This window comes from Typopeltis vanoorti, chromosome 7, assembly GCF_054136105.1.
Source record: "Typopeltis vanoorti isolate ZY-2024b chromosome 7, IOZ_Tvanoo_1.0, whole genome shotgun sequence".
Taxonomy (NCBI): Eukaryota; Metazoa; Arthropoda; class Arachnida; order Uropygi; family Thelyphonidae; genus Typopeltis; species Typopeltis vanoorti.
Window position 1 is genome coordinate 82618709 of NC_143555.1, and position 17969 is coordinate 82636677.

The 17969-nt window shown below is 31.7% G+C and overlaps 1 protein-coding gene across 1 annotated transcript in view; it reads right to left on the bottom strand.

The window, feature by feature from the left end:
- LOC150104813 (cytokine-like nuclear factor N-PAC) overlaps positions 1-17460 on the bottom strand; it is a 418156-nt gene extending 400696 nt beyond the window's left edge. The window contains exons 1-4 of the mRNA XM_090395069.1: positions 17431-17460; positions 17118-17271; positions 8360-8535; positions 430-634 (exon numbers count right to left, since the gene is read on the bottom strand). Coding sequence (XP_090251195.1) covers positions 430-634; positions 8360-8535; positions 17118-17271; positions 17431-17460 — 565 coding nt within the window. The remainder of the gene's footprint in view (positions 1-429; positions 635-8359; positions 8536-17117; positions 17272-17430) is intronic.
- Between the last annotated feature and the right edge of the window lie 509 nt (positions 17461-17969).

A 17969-nucleotide genomic window follows, 5' to 3' on the forward strand; every position in this document is an offset into this window, starting at 1 on the left:
GCCTTATAATTCCACATATATCCTTTCTTCGCAAAAGCCTGCATATGACTAGCCACAACACAGGTGATTACTTCATGATTACTTTCACCAACTGGAGGAAAATATGAAACCTCTCTAACAATTACATCCTCTGATGAAATAATAAGATCTAGAACTCTTGATCCTCGCGTGCCTTTCTTTACATGCTGCCTGAGATAAATAAACAACAATAAAAAATAAAATTCAAGTATGAATTGGAAATGTGATTTCATTTGGCAAACCTTCCACGGGTAAATTTAATTCTTGAATAACCTTTGAAATCCTATTTGAAATCTCCAAATAAGAATCACAACGAACAGAATATTCTAACAAAGCATTTTATGGGGAAAAAAAATAATGCAATATATGCTCAGTTATTTTGCATCCTTAATGGCTGATTTCTTTACTTACATGAATATGGATTATGGTGAACCTCCTTCGTTGTTGTTGGTTCTAAAAGAGTCCAGGTGGTTCTAGGATGACGGGTGATAGGTACAGTGGTTATTTCAAGTTCAAACGGATGGCGGTAAGGCATTCCGGGAAGACGAGGATATGGTTGAGGTAATGGTTTTGACCAGTGAACTTCATTATTATATCTTTTAATTTTAGTAGGAAGCTAATCAGAATAAAAAAAAAGCCCTCCCGTTAATCTCCTAAATGATTCTCAAAGATAATCATTTTAAAATATTTAATAAATCAGCGTTGTAGATAGATAATGCTCTGTTAATATGAAAAAGTAATACGACTAATAAGAAACATTCGTGGTCTTGTATGGCAGCAATAAAACTAAATTAGTTGATTTCCAGACAGAATACAAAAAGTTCATGAAATATCTGCAACTTTCTTTATATGCAATACAGTCCAATATTAATTTCGAATCTCTCTCTCCCTCTCTCTCTCTATATATATATATATACATACAGAGAGAGAAATATATTTTATTTATTCAGATTTACAGCAATTATACAGAAATAAATAAAATTAATTATTTTTAAAATACTTTTAATTAAATTATAAATGAAATTTATTCCATATTCCGTGAATGCAATGAAAATTATGTTTTTAATTAATAGGTTTGAGTCTCTCGTATTATTATTGTTGTTATTATTATTATTATTATTATTATTATTACATACCCCACAAAGTTCCACAACTCATCGCGGAGCGCACTCTACACCACACAACCCACGTCTACAGTACTTAATCATCCATCTACATACTATGCCAGTCACTGCCCACTAATAGTATTTTCGTCTGTTAACTATGTGTGTGTGGGTGGGTGGGTGTTCTCTAGCCGATTCAGCCGTATGCGAGATGAAAAACTAGTCTCTGAGAAAGCAAAACCCTGTCACCTCTATATCGGCTTACTCACTTTCAGCTGAAAAGCATATATAAAAATTCCTCTCGTCATGGCGAGAATTGAACTCTGGGTATTTTCAGTTGAAGGGGGGGGGTGCATTGTCCCGTCGTTCATCTAAGTGCAGATCTTAAATTATATTAAATCTACCTTCGCTAAACCTCCTGTTCTGCTTGTTCCATAACAGGCCTTTAGAACCATCCTTCCATACTATTAAAGGCATTTGTACCACTTTTATAATACTTTTTATCCCCCCCCCAAAAAAAAGTCTGAGAAAAAAGAAAAGTAGCTACATGAACAACAGCATGTGTTGTTAAGCCTTTAGATGAAAGAAGACTTTTATAGGGGTCAATTCCATGAACTGTTTTAAGGAGTTTTTTTTTTTTTTTTTAAATCCAGTTCCAGAATTAGTCGATCAATGGTGCAGGTTTTTTGTTTGTTTGTTCTAGAAAACACTTGGATTTTTAATCCAGAAACGTAATCATATCGATCAAGGCGCGCGCACGCACAAACACACACACGCACACAAATAAATGCCACTTAGGATTAGGAAACATCGCCTTTTACCTAGTACGCTGTAGAAAGGCACTTAGTCGCGAGTTTTCTTCGTATCCTGAAGGGATCAGTAGATGAAAATCTCGTTACAGAATTTTTTAAAAATTATATTATTAAATATAGATGAATTCAACACCCCCTTATTTTTAACGGATCGGAGTTTGCATCCATATTATATAGATTAGAGACTCATCATCATCATAACGCTAATTACTAGTATAGACCATGTATGTCTGTTCCGGTCTCATTATCCATCCAATATCCTTTTTTTAAGGATTACCCTGCCTTCTCTTTCCAATTGGCTTATATTTCAGTATTTGTTTAGGATATCGGGTGTTGGCCATTTGGTTTACATGTTCTATCCATTTTTGTTTATAATTGTTTAGTCTTTCTTCTATTGATTTTGTTTTTAGTTCTTTTAAAATGTCTTGGTTTCCTTTTTTTTTTGGTCTAATAATATGTATTTTGCAGTTCTTCTGATGAATCTCATTTCACTTGTTTTAATTCTTTATCTTGTTTGTTTCTTGTCCAAATTTCACTGCCATATAATAATGTGGGCACTGCTAGAGTATATTTTCAAGCGTGTTTCTTTTTGTACTATACTGTAGTTGGGTTGAGTGTTCTATTTATCAGGCCTATAATCTGTAAAAATTTGGAAGTTTTTAATTTAGTCCATTTTTTTATGTCTTTTTCTTCTTCACGTGATATTTCACATCCAAGATAGCTGAAAGTATTTATCTGTTCTATTATTTTATTATTAATAACTATTTCGCTTCTAACTGGAGTTTGTCCACAAAATGCCATTATTTTATTTTAGTTTTATCTATGGAAATTTTCATTCCAAACTATTCTACTATAACGCTTAAATTATATATTGATCTTTGTAAATTGTCTTCCTTATTATTACCTGATCATCCAAATAATAGCATATTTATTTTGTTATTCCGGGAAATTTCTATACCTTCATTGTTTAAGGTATTCCACTGTATTAATATTTCATTAATGTAAATATTGAAAAGTGTTGGAGACAGAGAGCATACTTGTCTTACTCTTGTTTTAATATTAGGTATATTTATTCTTTGTAATATATCAAACAGTATGTATATTTATTCTTTGTAATATATCAAACAGTATATATCTTTTTACTTTGTCAAATGTACAATAGATTAGAGACTATTAAATTTAAATGTACTCTTCAATGGATTATTGAAGACTAACAAATAAACAAAATAATACTTTATCATTTTATAATAAATGACTCTCACAATCCTCTTGGGCTCCTCTGTTACATATTTCCTAAGGTAGTTGTCCCTTAAGAACCGAAGAAATTTATTCTTCTCATTTCATTATGCTATTCCTTTATTCCAAATAATATTGCCATAATTAAAATCCAGGCCAATTTGTCTGAACATTTTTTTTTGTCTTCACCCTACACATTTTCTGACCTATGCAAACTAAACTAAATATCTCATTCTGTCAACCTGCGTCTCAAGCCATACTGCTTTGAAATCAATGCTCCTATTTTGCCTCAACATGTTGCTGTTCAGCAAAGTTATTTCAGCCATTCAACAAACAATGTATTACAACTCTTTTTGTCTAGGTAAGAAGCTAGATTATTTTTTTAAAGCTAGAATCAGTCCACTCGCATTCACAGTTCTCAAGCAAAAAAAAATCTACACAAACCACACCTTTATTCAACTTCCAGGGATGACCTCTTGTGGTGACACCCAGGGCCGCGCCGTGCGGTTGTGCAGATTGTGCCCCGCACAAGGACGCTTGAAGATGAGGGGCGCCATTTCACCACGGGCAATAATAAAATATATATATAAATTTTCTTATTCTTTAATTATATCGTACTATATAAATTACACAATTACAAATTATAGTTAATGCAATAAAAATGAAATTTAAAATCAGTCAAATTATTATGAATTCTTAATAATCTACACAATATTTTTAACTTAATACATCACCAGTTTTTTTATAATTTGTTTGAAGTGAAAGGTTATCAGTATTAGCACAGATTTTATTTCACAGAGTAAGCATCGAACCCAGCGAGAATTGTATAAATATCTCGATTGTTTATTATATTTTTAGTGGAAATTATTAGTTTAAGACAGACCATGAATTCATTCTTACGCTGTGCTTTGCCCTTTGTGGATGTGTGATTGTCACTGAAACAGTGACATTGCTCTGCAAATTTTAGAGCTTTTTTCAAAGGCTTTTTTTTATTCCATGTGCTGCTCATTCATTAAATTTGATGCAGCTAAGAAATCCTGTGAAAGTGTAAATTTTGGAGGGTAATTCAGGAATTATATAATTATTTTTCAATATCTGTGAAGCTTTGGGCTATATTAAAAAAACATATTCGTGTTTTAAATTTGAAACCACTTTCTGCTACTAGGTGGAAAAGTAGAGTAGAAGCAATAAAGACACTTGAAAATAATATCAAGGAAATTTACCAGGCTCGTTTTGATATTACGGAAGATGAAACTAAAGATATCGATTCTGAATATTGTTCAGGCAGACAACTTAATTTCAAAGATTTATTCGTTTAAATTTATTTGCTCTGTTCATGTTTGGTACGAAATCTTAAGTCTCGTAAATGTTGCAAGCAAAATAATGCAGAATCCGACATTTGATATAGGAAAAATTACAGAAAATCTTGATTATGTTCTACAAGAATTAAATACTCGCCGAACAGACCAATATTTTGAAAATATTATTAGGACTGCAAAAGAAGTAGCAAACGATCTTAATATTGATCCTATTTTTCGAGACATTCTCAAACTAATAAAAACAGAAATGTTTGGTTATGAAGCATCAGATGAGACAACGCATGATTCCCAACAAAATTTTAAATTAAATTTTTTCTTCGCGATTTTAGACACGACAATAACTTCAGTCACGGAAAGATTCATACTCTTAAAACAACATAGCGAGGACTTTAAAGTTATAAGAGACATTAGAAAATTAAAAGATTGGAGCGATGAAGTTTTAATGAAACATTGTAAAGAGTTGCACTTAAAACTGAGCGACAATCAAGATTCTGACAATCGCGATATTGATGGTATGACTTTATTAGAGGAATTAAAAACTTTGCAATGTTTTATTAAAAAAAGAGTCGGCCCCTCAGGATGTTTTAAATTACATATAGGAAAATAAATTAACTGGAAAATGAATTAAACGTTTCCGAATACTGCGACTGTGATGCGTATTTATTTAACATTACCAAAATCCGTAGCATCAGGGGAAAGAAGTTTTTCAAAACTGAAACTAATAAAAAATTATTTGCGGTCAACAATGTCTGGAGAGCGTCTAACGGATTTATCCCAATTGAAAATAATATTATGGATTCAATTAGACATTAAAGATATTATTAAACATTTTGTGGCGGCTAAAGCAAGACGGATAAATATGTAAAATAAATCTACATTTATCCTAATTGTTATATAGTTAAAAGCATATCTCCAAATTATCTTTGTTATATAATAATATTTCTTTTTATATTAAAATAAAAATAATTTTTGTTTATATATATATATATATATATATATATATATATATATATATATATATATATATATATATATATATATATATATATATATATATATATTCTGTTGTATTTATATATTAAAGAAATAAACATTTTTGAAAATTTTTAATATTAAAAATTCCTTATTAATGAATTTTAGTGATTACAATGCTCTACTATTGTTAAATAAAATTTATTTTTATGTATGCGTATAAACTGTTTTGTACTTTTAACAAAGTAAAATTTTTCGCAAAGATTTTTCATGGAAACTTCTTTTATGGGGGCGCTGAAAATGTTTTGCACCAGGGCGCCTCCTACCCACGGCGCGGCACTGGTGACACCTCTAGCCACGTTATATTTATAATATAATATCACTGGATAGTGTTGCACTATCCAGGTATTTGCTTACGCTTGGACTCGCCGAACTTTATATAGTTTCTATATTCGGCATGAAACTCTTTGAGTTTCTTATTCGGCTATGAAACAATATGAGATGTAATATCCCTTAACTTAAATAATATCACTATATTATTTTGGTTAACAATAGCCAATAATGTTAGTTATCAAATAACATTTTGCATATTGGTTATTAAATTATTAGAATATGCAAACGTGATGAATATTTTAAATTTCAGATTAACATCATAATTAATATAATCGAAATCATCAGCTGATATTTTTGTATTGAACATGAAAGGTGAAGAGTTTGAGAATATCACAGTAAGATGGCAGCACTAACATTCGAAGAAGAGCGATTTCCAGATTATGAAGTGCTTACTGCCAAGTTAAGAAATCTGTATCGAAATAAAATAATATTAAATAATTATAACTTGAAGATTAACAAATGACATAAATTCGACATAATTATCACTATTAATGTCGCCCACTCATTTTGTTAATGAAAATACATTAACTGTTTTTTTATTTTTTTTTTAATTTTATAAATTACTAACATATTATCTGACATTATGCGGGTCATTAATCCAACTAGTTCTTTCTTTCTTTTTTTTTTTTAAATAGATAAATAAAATAAAATATCAAGTTTTCTAGAATGATTATTGAAGGAATGATTATGTTTCCTCACGTCACCTTTCAAATTCTGTACAGAATATAGCTAAACGTTTATTTTAAATTAAAATAATCTACAGAGGATTATCTCAATAGGAATTAATGTCTGAATTGCACGATAAAACATTAAGTACGCTTTTTTTTCGGAATTGGATTTTTAAAACAATAAAGAATACTAGTGTACATAGCGACTTTTTCCTCCCGCGTCTCTATGTCCTTTATTGATTTTATAAAAAAAGAAGCAAAAAAAAAAAAATTGAGTTTAAACACAATCAGTGGCTTCGAAACTCTGGGATTAGAAGTACTGTGTTGTTTGGTAAATTACGAGATAAACTAAGTGGAGAAAAGCAGCGAATGAACTGTTTTTATGTCTCCCTCGTAATAAGCCTTCGTGCACTTTTTGTGATCTTGAGAATTGTTGTGGGGACTCTCGAGTCTTTCATTCTATCTAGTAATTTCTCCGCAGACCCATTTCGGAGTTCTGCCGTAGGGTTGCTGTACGCCTGGAGGAAAGTTGTTGCAAATCACGTGTTTTTCCCTTATCTCAAATCATGTAATCTTTTAAAATTTTATTATTAATATATATTTTCTAAAGCATTGTACTTCATACATCAACAGTAAAGTGTCATGACGCTACTGCCAAGTTAACTAGAACCGCCATCGTAGAGCGGTCACTAATGCAATGTTTATTTGCCCTTCAGTTGAAAACACCTGGGTTTGAGTCAGGTCTAGGGAATCCGTTTCGTCACACAAACCTCGAAACTTCCAGAGAACACACGAAATTAATATATATACATAATACACACTTTACTTGCAGGACCCATAATTCTAACCAAGCCCAAAGTTAACAACTGTCGACCTACAAGCTTTAATTTTTTTTTTTTTAATACGAAGTATTTTTTGTCTAGTACCCATGAAAGACTGTTGAGGAAAGGCTAAGGATTTCTTTTTTAAATTTGATGTATTCACTTTTTTGCATTTTTTATTTATTTTCTACATAATCCAAAATCCCTACTCTAAAAACTATGATTTTTTTTTTTTTAATACTGAACCTCCCATAAATCGAGCGGTGGTTTCACAACAGGCGATGAAATTCTTCTCACACCTAAAGACAATCTCAAACTTTCATACCACCGACGGGATTTAAACATGTAAGCCTATTTGTTCTAGAGCAGATACGCGCCCAAACAAATAGGCTTACGTGGCTTTTTTCTGGTAATCGTTTTTCTAAAGCAACGTTTCCCAAACTATGTTCCGCGGAAAGTGAATAAGTGTTCCGTGAAAAATTATCAAAATTAATATGAGTCTGGAATGGTTTTTAAATGCTGCGACAAGTTCAAACTTGTTTGAAAATCAGGCGTTCCTCACTTGGCATGTGGATTGTGCTATTAAGGCCAGAGCGCGCTGACCTTGACTCAGCCGCCCGCGGTTGTCGACACCTCCGAGAGCGAGTGAAGCACGGAGGTATCTATTCTAGGAAACGTGCGTTCACAAGCAAGGTCAAGGCGATGCGATGCAGCGCGGCACGCCTGTAGTGTGCGCTGCCGCATTTTTGCGATGCGATACAGCCTCTGCGGCGATAGTGTGCGCTTAGCTTTACATTGAATACGAGACCGATGATACTCGACTCTAACCAAGGTGTTCCGTTAAAATTTCAGGATTTGTGAAGTGTTCCGTCGTAGGACAAGTTTGAGAAACCCTGCTCTAAAGTATGGGGGAAAGGAAAGCATAGGAGTCTCCCCACTATCTGGGAGCATTTGGTTTTTTCAATAACTGTATCCCTGCCATTAAGATTACAGTGTTAAGCTTAACCTGATACTCACCTGTGGTCCCAGCAATCCGTTTTTGGTGAGGGAAAATTTCTTATACGTGAATGCCAGAGGTATCATGTGATCATAAACCAATCTATCTTCCATAGAGTTTATTTTTATCCGCATCTGCAGTCGGTCGGCGAACACTACATCAGTTATCACATAAATCTTTCTGATTTTCTTGCTAACTGCAAATAAAAAAAAAATAAAAAAACGAGTCACACATAGAAGAAAAACACCAGATAACTTCGGTTTTAACTTCAGCAAAATGAAATGAAAAGGTTTCGAATTAATGATAAATAGTTTCGGGTGGCATCAAAGCATCCGTGATCCTGTGCTTCATGAAATAAAGTAAAAAAAAAAATCTCGTCTGTTGCGAAAACTTGTTATTTACTGAACTCGCAGACGATAATAAAAGCAGTCCTTCAGATGATGAAAATAACGATTTTTTTTAAACTTAACAAAACAGTATTGTATGACTTATTTTCTGTAGCTCAGTCGTTTGGACGATGTCCTGGTTGGAAAGAAATGGGTTTGAATTCCGTTTAGGACACGAAAAATCCTTATCAGAACTTTACAAAACGTAACCAGTCTCGTATGGTGGTGGTAGGATTTTCCTCCGGGAAAGTCGACTTTTTCATCCCCAACAGGAGAATATACGCACTTTACACATAAAATATATTGTTAGGCATAAGACTAATCCATTTTTCCTAAAATTATGGTTCCGGAAGTTAAGGATACCTTGGCAGGTGACAAGCCTTAAGGATCTGTAGGCACCATAGATTATTAATATATTAATTATTATTGCTGTATTTATAAATGTTAAGTATTTGTATTACGAGTATATGATATATACTGCACTTTATTTGCATTTAGGAGTCAACACATAATCCGCTTATTTGCTGGTTTATACAATTTAATCCATGTTTGTAATTTAAGTAGTTTACATTAATTTAAACACTTTTTTTTAATTTTAAAATGTTTATTAAACATATTTTATGTTATGCTATTGGGTCTTACCTACAAATTTAATTAAAACATTTGGTAATTAATTATTACTGTTAATAATAAGGGCATTTTAATTCACAATTATAATTTTTATTTCACAATTATAATTTTTACATGTAAACCATTTATTTAAGAACTGTGCTGGATAACAAACTTATGATAATATAGACACACTGAAATATGTGAGTTGCTGTAATGTGAGGTTCCAGTACAATACTTATGTACATAAGTTACAAATCTTAAATGAATATCTTAAAATGATAATGGAATAAAATGACCTCATAGGGAAATATGACGGTGCATAGATATGTTCCCAGTCGGAATGTTTATTTATTTATTTAAATAAATAAAAATAAATGAATGTGAATTCCATCTACGAAAGTGTGTGTTGGCCTTTAGTAACTTAGTATTAATACCATGGGTGAGTTAAGCGATAAATCTCGTAAACGCTCTTTAGAGTCGAGAACATGAAACGATTTTAGGCCTCCACTAAGGTAATGAAATTCATGTACTACCTAAAGACATTTGCAAACCCACGGCCTGAAATTCGAAATAACAGCTTGGTTGCAGATCGGGTACACTATCCACTATCCAGAGCCGTATTCATGGGTGTGCGAACTGTGCAGTGGCACAGCCCCCCCCCCCCCCCGCGCCACCGCATAGTTTTTATGTATTTTCTTGGTAAAATAAACGCCGAATTTTTCATGAAAATACATTCAAATTAAACTGATAACGGCGCGTCGTTCTTTCTTGGCACTGCACCGCGTTACTGCTCGCCCAGTATCTCATATCCGGAGTCGGACCGGCGGTCTGGCTCTATTGTTCGATGAAATAACATTAGGATAAACAGTAATTGGTATATGGAATAAATTTTAAGATCGTAGCGCTAGAGCGGTAGTATTTGAAACTACTCTAAGATATATAACAATATCGTACAACATAGTGTTAAATAGGGCAAAATGCATTTTAAAACAGGTGTTTTTAACAATTTTAAGGAGTTTTTTTTATATTACTTTATGATTTTATGAACAAGCAAGTATATACGCGTACTGTCATGGCATTTTTTTTATGTGACATTACTTGCAAAGCATCTTAAAAAATATATTTTGTAAACTGGTTTTAGGTTATCCGACATCAGAATTTTTCTTCAATAGCAGTTTTCAATCTATATTAGATTTATTTATTTTCTAATATTATCTATTTTAGATATATTTTATTTATCAGGTAAGTAATTTTGTTTTAATTTATTAACTTATTTTATAATTAAATCTATTGTATTTAATTCTTGAGTATGACTAGTCTTGAGAGAGATTATTATGGAAGAAAATACCCAAGTGGGCATGAAAAACGAAAACGAAAACAAGAAAAAGAAGCGGAGGAGGAACGTCAAAGAAATTCACTGTTTAAATTTATGAAGTTGAACTCATAGATTTGTTCAGATATATCAGTTGATAACGGGAGTTCTGAAATAACTACAAACAGTTCTTCGTCTTCAACATTAATTAATAATGAGAGTTCTGAAATACTCAAAGGAAGCGGGGAACATGACGCGTTTGGTCAAACAATGAGTATTGAAGATCCTAAAACTGAGACACCAGAGGAAGGTGAACTATTTACTATTGATGATCCAGCAACATGGTCAAATTTTGAACAACGCAACACTAACACAAATTGTACAACGTGGTCCACCGTCTCCTCCGACTGAAAATGATTTTCCAAAAGATGACAACAAGAGGTGTTTTCCACAGTTCACTATGTTAGAACAATTGCAAACGGAGATAAGCAAAACAGAAGATGGCTTGTATATTCAAACTCTTCCAACTCTATTTTTTGTTTTTGTTGCAAATTATTTTCTTCTGATGATAATTTTTTATCTAATAATAGATTTTCTGACTGGCGACATGTCAGTGAAAGATTAAAGTCGCACGAACGAAATCCAGTGCACATGAAATGCATGTATTCATGGACACAAATGGAATGTAATTTAAAAATCACAATACAATTGATCAGGCGAATCAAAATGTCATAAAATTTGAAGCAGAATGGTTAAGAAATGTTTTAAGACGAATAGTAGCAGCAATTCTTTATTTATCCGAACATAATTTAGCTTTTAGAGGAAATTTTAATACTTTGTACCCAGCCCATAATTGTAATTGTTTAGGAATCATAGAATTAATTGAAGAATTTGATCCACTTTTAAAAGACCATTTAATGCGATGTTCGGGGGAAAAAAATATAGGTAAGAAACAAAATTCGTATCTATCACACATTGTGCAAAATGAATTAATTGTTGATATATGGGAACCAAAATTCAACAAAATATTGTAAATATAATATTACAGACAAAGTACTATTCAATAATTCTCGATTGTACTCCTGATGTTAGACATCAGGAGCAAATTTCAGTAATTTTTAGATTTTTACATATATTTGAAGCAGATATTGAAATTCGTGAACACTTTTTGACGTTTTTAACAACTAATGACACTACTGGTAAAGGTATATCTGAAAATATAAAATCACTTTCGAATAAATTAAATCTTAAATTGTCAGATTGTAGAGGGCAAAGATATGATAACGGAGCGAATATGAAAGGAGTATATAAGAGAGTCCGTACTTATATTTTAAATGAAAACGAAAAGGCATTTTATACTCCTTGCCCCGGTCATAATTTAAATTTGATTTTAGGGGATGTCGCAAAATCATCAATTACAGCAATACTTTTTTTTAATGTTATACAAAAAATATATACATTATTTGCTGCCTCAACTTCACGTTGGAACATATTAAAGAAATTTGTTAAACAATTAATTCCAAAACCGTTATGTGATACAAGATGGAAATGTAGAATAGAAAATCAGTTAGAGCTGTACGTTTTCAAATTAAAGAATTTTTAAATGCACTAAAAGAATTATCTAAAACTGCATCAGATAATACTATCAAAGTAGAAGTGGTTTCAATATATGAACAAATAGATTCATTTGAGTTTATACTAAACCTTGTAATTTGGTATGAGCTTTCGTCAAAAGTTAATTTAGTAAGTAAAGTATTACAAAATGCAAAAATTCCCATTGACGTAGCAACTAAGCATATTAAAGAGTTAGTGCAGTACAGAGAATATCAGGATTTGATAGCTGTTTTGAGATTTCTAAAAAACTGTCAAATCTATTAGAAATAGAAATTAAATTTAAAGAAAGTCGAGTACGTCGAAGAAAAGTATTTTTTGATTATGAAACGCCTGATGAATCACACACAGGTGATAATAAAGATAATTTTAGGATAAATTTCTTTTTTGTAATTTTCGATACTGCTCTACAATCTGTCAAAAAAAGATTTGAATTGTATGAAATTCACGAAAAATCATTTGGATTTCTTTATGATATGAAATTAATAAGAAAAATGACAGAAAATGAATTAAAATTTTGCTGCAAACAGTATCAAAAATTAAATACAGATATTGATGAATCTGAATTTTACAATGAATTAATTATTTTTTAGAAATATTGTTCCAGAAGATGTACATATTAATATTTTAAAATTCATAATTGCAAATAATTTGTCGGATATTTATCCAAATATTACTACGACATTTAAAATATTATTGACCAGTCCAGTTACGGTCGCATCAGCAGAAAGGTCATTTTCCAAATTAAAATTAATAAAAACCTGATCTTCTATGTCTCAAGAGCGTTTGTCGTTCCTGACAATAATATCTATAGAGCATGAAATTGCAAAAAATAATTGAATTTTGATTATAAATGATTATATTGATAAGCGCATTAGGTTAAATAAAATTTAATATATTAAGATTTCTTTTAAATCTTATAAGTTGTTATACATATATTTCATTCTTTATAGTAAAAATGGATTTTTTTCATATTTTTATATTATTATTTATAATATAAAAATATGAAAAATTATTATTTTTCATATTTCATATTTTCATATTTAAATATTATTAAATAAATGATTGTTCTGGCGTATTTATATGATAATATGTACTTACATAATAAAATAATATATCATGTACATACAAACAGATTTATTTTTAACTAATTTTTTCCCTTTACTTAAATTGATGCTAAAGAGCATACTTATTTATTTATGTGCATAAATATTTTTCATATTTGGTTTAATTAATTAATTAAACAAGATATTCTTCCATTTAAAATTTCCATAAACGTTAATAACTTTCAGGGGCCCAACTTTTCCATTTCGCACAGGGCCCCGCACAATGTAGAAATGGCCATGCCACTATCCACTGAGTGTAGATAGTGTACACTATCTACTATCAGTGGATAGTGTACCCCATATCTATCTTGACCAGATTAAAAAATAAAAATGAAATAAAATGAATGAAAGCGCTCGCCTATCACTCTCATCTTTCTTTTTTCTTTTTATTTATTTTTTTTAGCCTTCATCATGCAAAATAGGCAAACTGGCTAGAAAATGCATGCGATTACCAGATATAGCCTTAGTTGCTTTGATAATTCCAATCAAATAATGAATAGCACGTTGTGCTAACATGGTTAAAACTTATTGACATTACAGGAAAAATCATTTTCACATATGTGTCGTCATACATGTGACAACCCCCAAAAAAAGCAAAATGGCTTCAGTGAAATTATACAAACACCTCACGAGAAAGGATGAATAGCAATAGATTACTAACAGGAAGCTCTAATCCTACTTTCCACAACTAGAAGAAAAACAGGGGAAGAATGAAATTCTTCCCCTGTTTTTCTTCCTAATGTTTTCCCCTAATGATTTCTCAGGAGCTTCTCCCCTTCTAGTCTTTAAATAAGTCTCAGTGTTTTTCCTGAGCTGGATGTGCTTATTCATTGAACATGGTTTCCATTTGGCTTCGAATAGTACAATTATTTATTTATTTATTTTTAAATTACGAGCTTAGCGCAATTCTGAAAAGTCAGTCTGTTTTTGGAATAAAAATTCTCGCCGTATAATTTAATTTTGTCACTAAAAATAGTCCCATTTAAAACAAAATTAAACTGACCGGGTAAATTTTAATACAGATAATAAATACAAATTTTCATTAAATTGTATTTAGTCAGTATCCAATTATTAATATCGGTTCGAATCATTTTGTCAATAACATCCAGTCTATGTGGACATCGTGCGTGTACAACCTAAATCCCAGATTCCTTAAATTCTGTCTGGTCAGAGAGGAGTTATTGCAATATAATTTTGAGGATTTACCCCTGCAAATGGGCCAATTAAACCGAAAAAAAAAATTACATAATATCCCTTTATCTCATATAGCACGGCATGTTCTTGTTTACTCGCAACAATTTCAATTCTTTCTTTCTTTCACTTTCATCCTTTTCGTTTATTATTCTTTTCTTCAAAATTAAAAAATAAAACATATTAATAATAGTTTCTCCACATTAAATTTCAATTCCTCAGTTTTCTGTTTAATGTTTTAAACTTTTAATTAATAATAAAATTTAATTCATAAAGATTTCCTCGTCCCGAGGAAATCTTTATTTCTCTAGCCAGTTTCACTTAAGACAGAGATTTTGTTCTTAATATTTGTACCTAAATTATTACCGAATACAATAACAACAAGGGCGTTATCCATAATCCTCTGACTCCTCATCCTCACTGCTGGATTCCTAAAGTCTCTTATCTGAATACACTTCGTATCGTCCACGTCTTAAACCAATTCCTTATTCATCTTACTAAATAACATGTTCACGCGTGTTGGAGAAATCGCAGCGGAAAATGGTATGTGTGGGAGCGATGAATTTGGTCCAGCTTTAAGCAAATTATTATTGTCATTATTATCATTATTCAGCTGTGAAAGTGCATCTGATACCAACGCTACTCAACAAGCTACCAAAAAAAAATAATAATAATAATAATAAAATAAAATAAAATAAAATAAAATAATAATAATAATTCAAAACACGTAAACAGTTACAAAAACACTAAACGAAAACGAACTGGGAAAGCTATATCAACACAGTTTATAGAGCAAATAACATCTACGTAAACCGTATAAGTCATAGAAACCCCCAATACCCTACGCTTACACTCTTTTTATGGGGAAAAAAAAAAGGCTAGCATAAACACCAACTCCCATCATAAAAGCTAAACCACCTTCAAAGTAAGTGGGATTACATCGCCTTAACTCGTCTTCATCATCTTATCCTTCTTATTATAATTATTACTGTTGTTATTAATATTACTATTCTGTTTACTTATCAAAATAACGAATCCACCTAGCACTTTGAACAGAACAGAAGTGGTAATGCTTTAATTGTATATATGCAAATATCCAGCATAATAATAACCGTTGTCAAAAAAATTAATATTCATCAAAAATATACATTTATTAATTTTATTATGTAAGCTACAACATATAAATAACTGTAAATTATTACTGTGATAATTTACTACCTATATGATTATTTAATAACTGCAAATCAATACCATGATTATTGTTAATAATAATAATAATACGTGATCGAACCCCCCGTGGGCATGAATGTTTGTGATTTTCTGTGAAAATACCAGTAATGGTGGTGGGCAATAGATGGCGGTGGTGTAGATGGTGCATTTCGCTCTATTTGGTGGAGAAGGAGAGTTATAGAGTAGGTGTCTTCCCATGATGAGTCTTTGGACTCCCTGGAGGTGTCACGTAATAATAATACTATTAAAATTAATAATAATATGAAAAATTATTATAATTATTACGTGACACCTCCAAACAGTCCAAAGACTCGTCGCGGGAGGGCATTCTACTCCACATGGCTACACACATCTCACCTTCTACCCTACTTACACACAACTACAACAACGCCATCTACCGCCCATCACTAACAGTATTTTTTGTCTGTAAATTGCGTGTTCTATATTTCATATCAATTGCATCAATTGTGCAAATTACGCATATGCAATCTATTAATTATAATTTGCACTGAACCACTTGTAAAAAATTCAGTAGTGTTGCCTAAATTTTATAATACAGTATATCTATGTAATTTATTTGAGAGATAATAAACTGTTAAAAAGTATTATTATTATCACTAAAATAAAGAGCCAAAAGGCTTCAGTTCGGCGATGCAAAATTATATAAGCAAAGTGTATATTATTATTATTATAAAAAACCCTCTATGGAGTCAAAGACTCATCGTGGGAGGTCCACTGTTATACACACAGTTTATCATACTGTGCCTTAAATATATTCACTGTTTCTGCACTCACCACACTTTCGGGCAATGCATTCCAATCACTCACCACTCTCCATGCAAAAAACTTTCTTCTCACACCCTCCTTATACAGCTTCCAAGGATGACCACTTGTTCCCTTCCAGTCTGTGCAAAACCTCCCCGACATTAATATGGTAATAATTTCTTAACAGCTTATATGACTCGATCATATCCCTCCCCCCTCTCCTCCTCCTCCTATCCACCAATTTCTGCAAATTGCATTTTGCCAATCTGTCTTCATATTCAACATTCCAGAGATCGGAAACCACCTTAGTCAATCGTCTCCGAACCTTTTACAATACATCTTCATCTTTTTGAAAACCAGGTGACCAAATCTGTGCCCAGTAATCCATATGTGGCCTGATCTATTCAACACGAAGGGAGAATACTCGTGATGTGCCAGCAATTGATTTTGAAACTAACAATTACAACGTTCTCATTTAACCACTATTTGAAACGTAATTTCTAACCAAATAATGTTGCGATCCCAGCTAATGTAGAGATAGTATAAATGGCTTTGTATTACTCACAAGAAACACCAGGAAGTAAACCCAGGTTGAGGTAAACTGATCCCTCAGATGGTCCTTCTACCCTTCGCAAATGACAACGTTCGATCGTCAGCTCTATTTCTTTACTGACGTCATCCTTCAGATCTTCACACGTGAACCGATAGTCATTGGGAAACTGAAAGTCAGAAAAATAAAAAAAGAAATTAAAAAAGGAACAATATTTGAAAATGTGATATTTTAATTAGATAAAAGAATAGCGTGTGCTATTCTGATAAAACAGTTCACTGAAATTGACGTCATTATTATTGTAAGGTCTTATATAATTTCAGCTCACTGAAGCCTGTGTTGCAAGAAAAGTAACCATATCAGCGATCTGATACGTTTACTTTGTGATGTGAGGAAATACGATCCATGGTGGCGAACATAAAGGGAATAAAAAGGGGAAAAAATTACATTAGTTATTAACATTTTAACAATTTTTTTTTCTAAACGATTTTTTATGACATTCGTAGACAGTAATAAAAACATAAGAACAAACCGAAATAACACACACATGCAAAAAAAAAAAAAAAAAAAAAAATCAAAGAAATACGACTTTATGTAGTTTACGGATAAAGATAAAAGAAAATGTTTAAGGATATATAACGACCTTGCACACATCCGGGAATGGATATATAGTCATTCTAAGAATACTAAGAATATGTATTTTTGTGTGTAAATTGCATAAACTGATAAAGGTTCTTCGCGTCGTAGACGGGAATCCGAACTCAAGACTTTCCAGTCAGAGAGTGCTTCGTCCAAACCATTTTTTTTTTCTTTCAATGAAAGAAAAATGATTTTCAAGTTCGGCGAAATTCCCAAGTCATGCTGGGG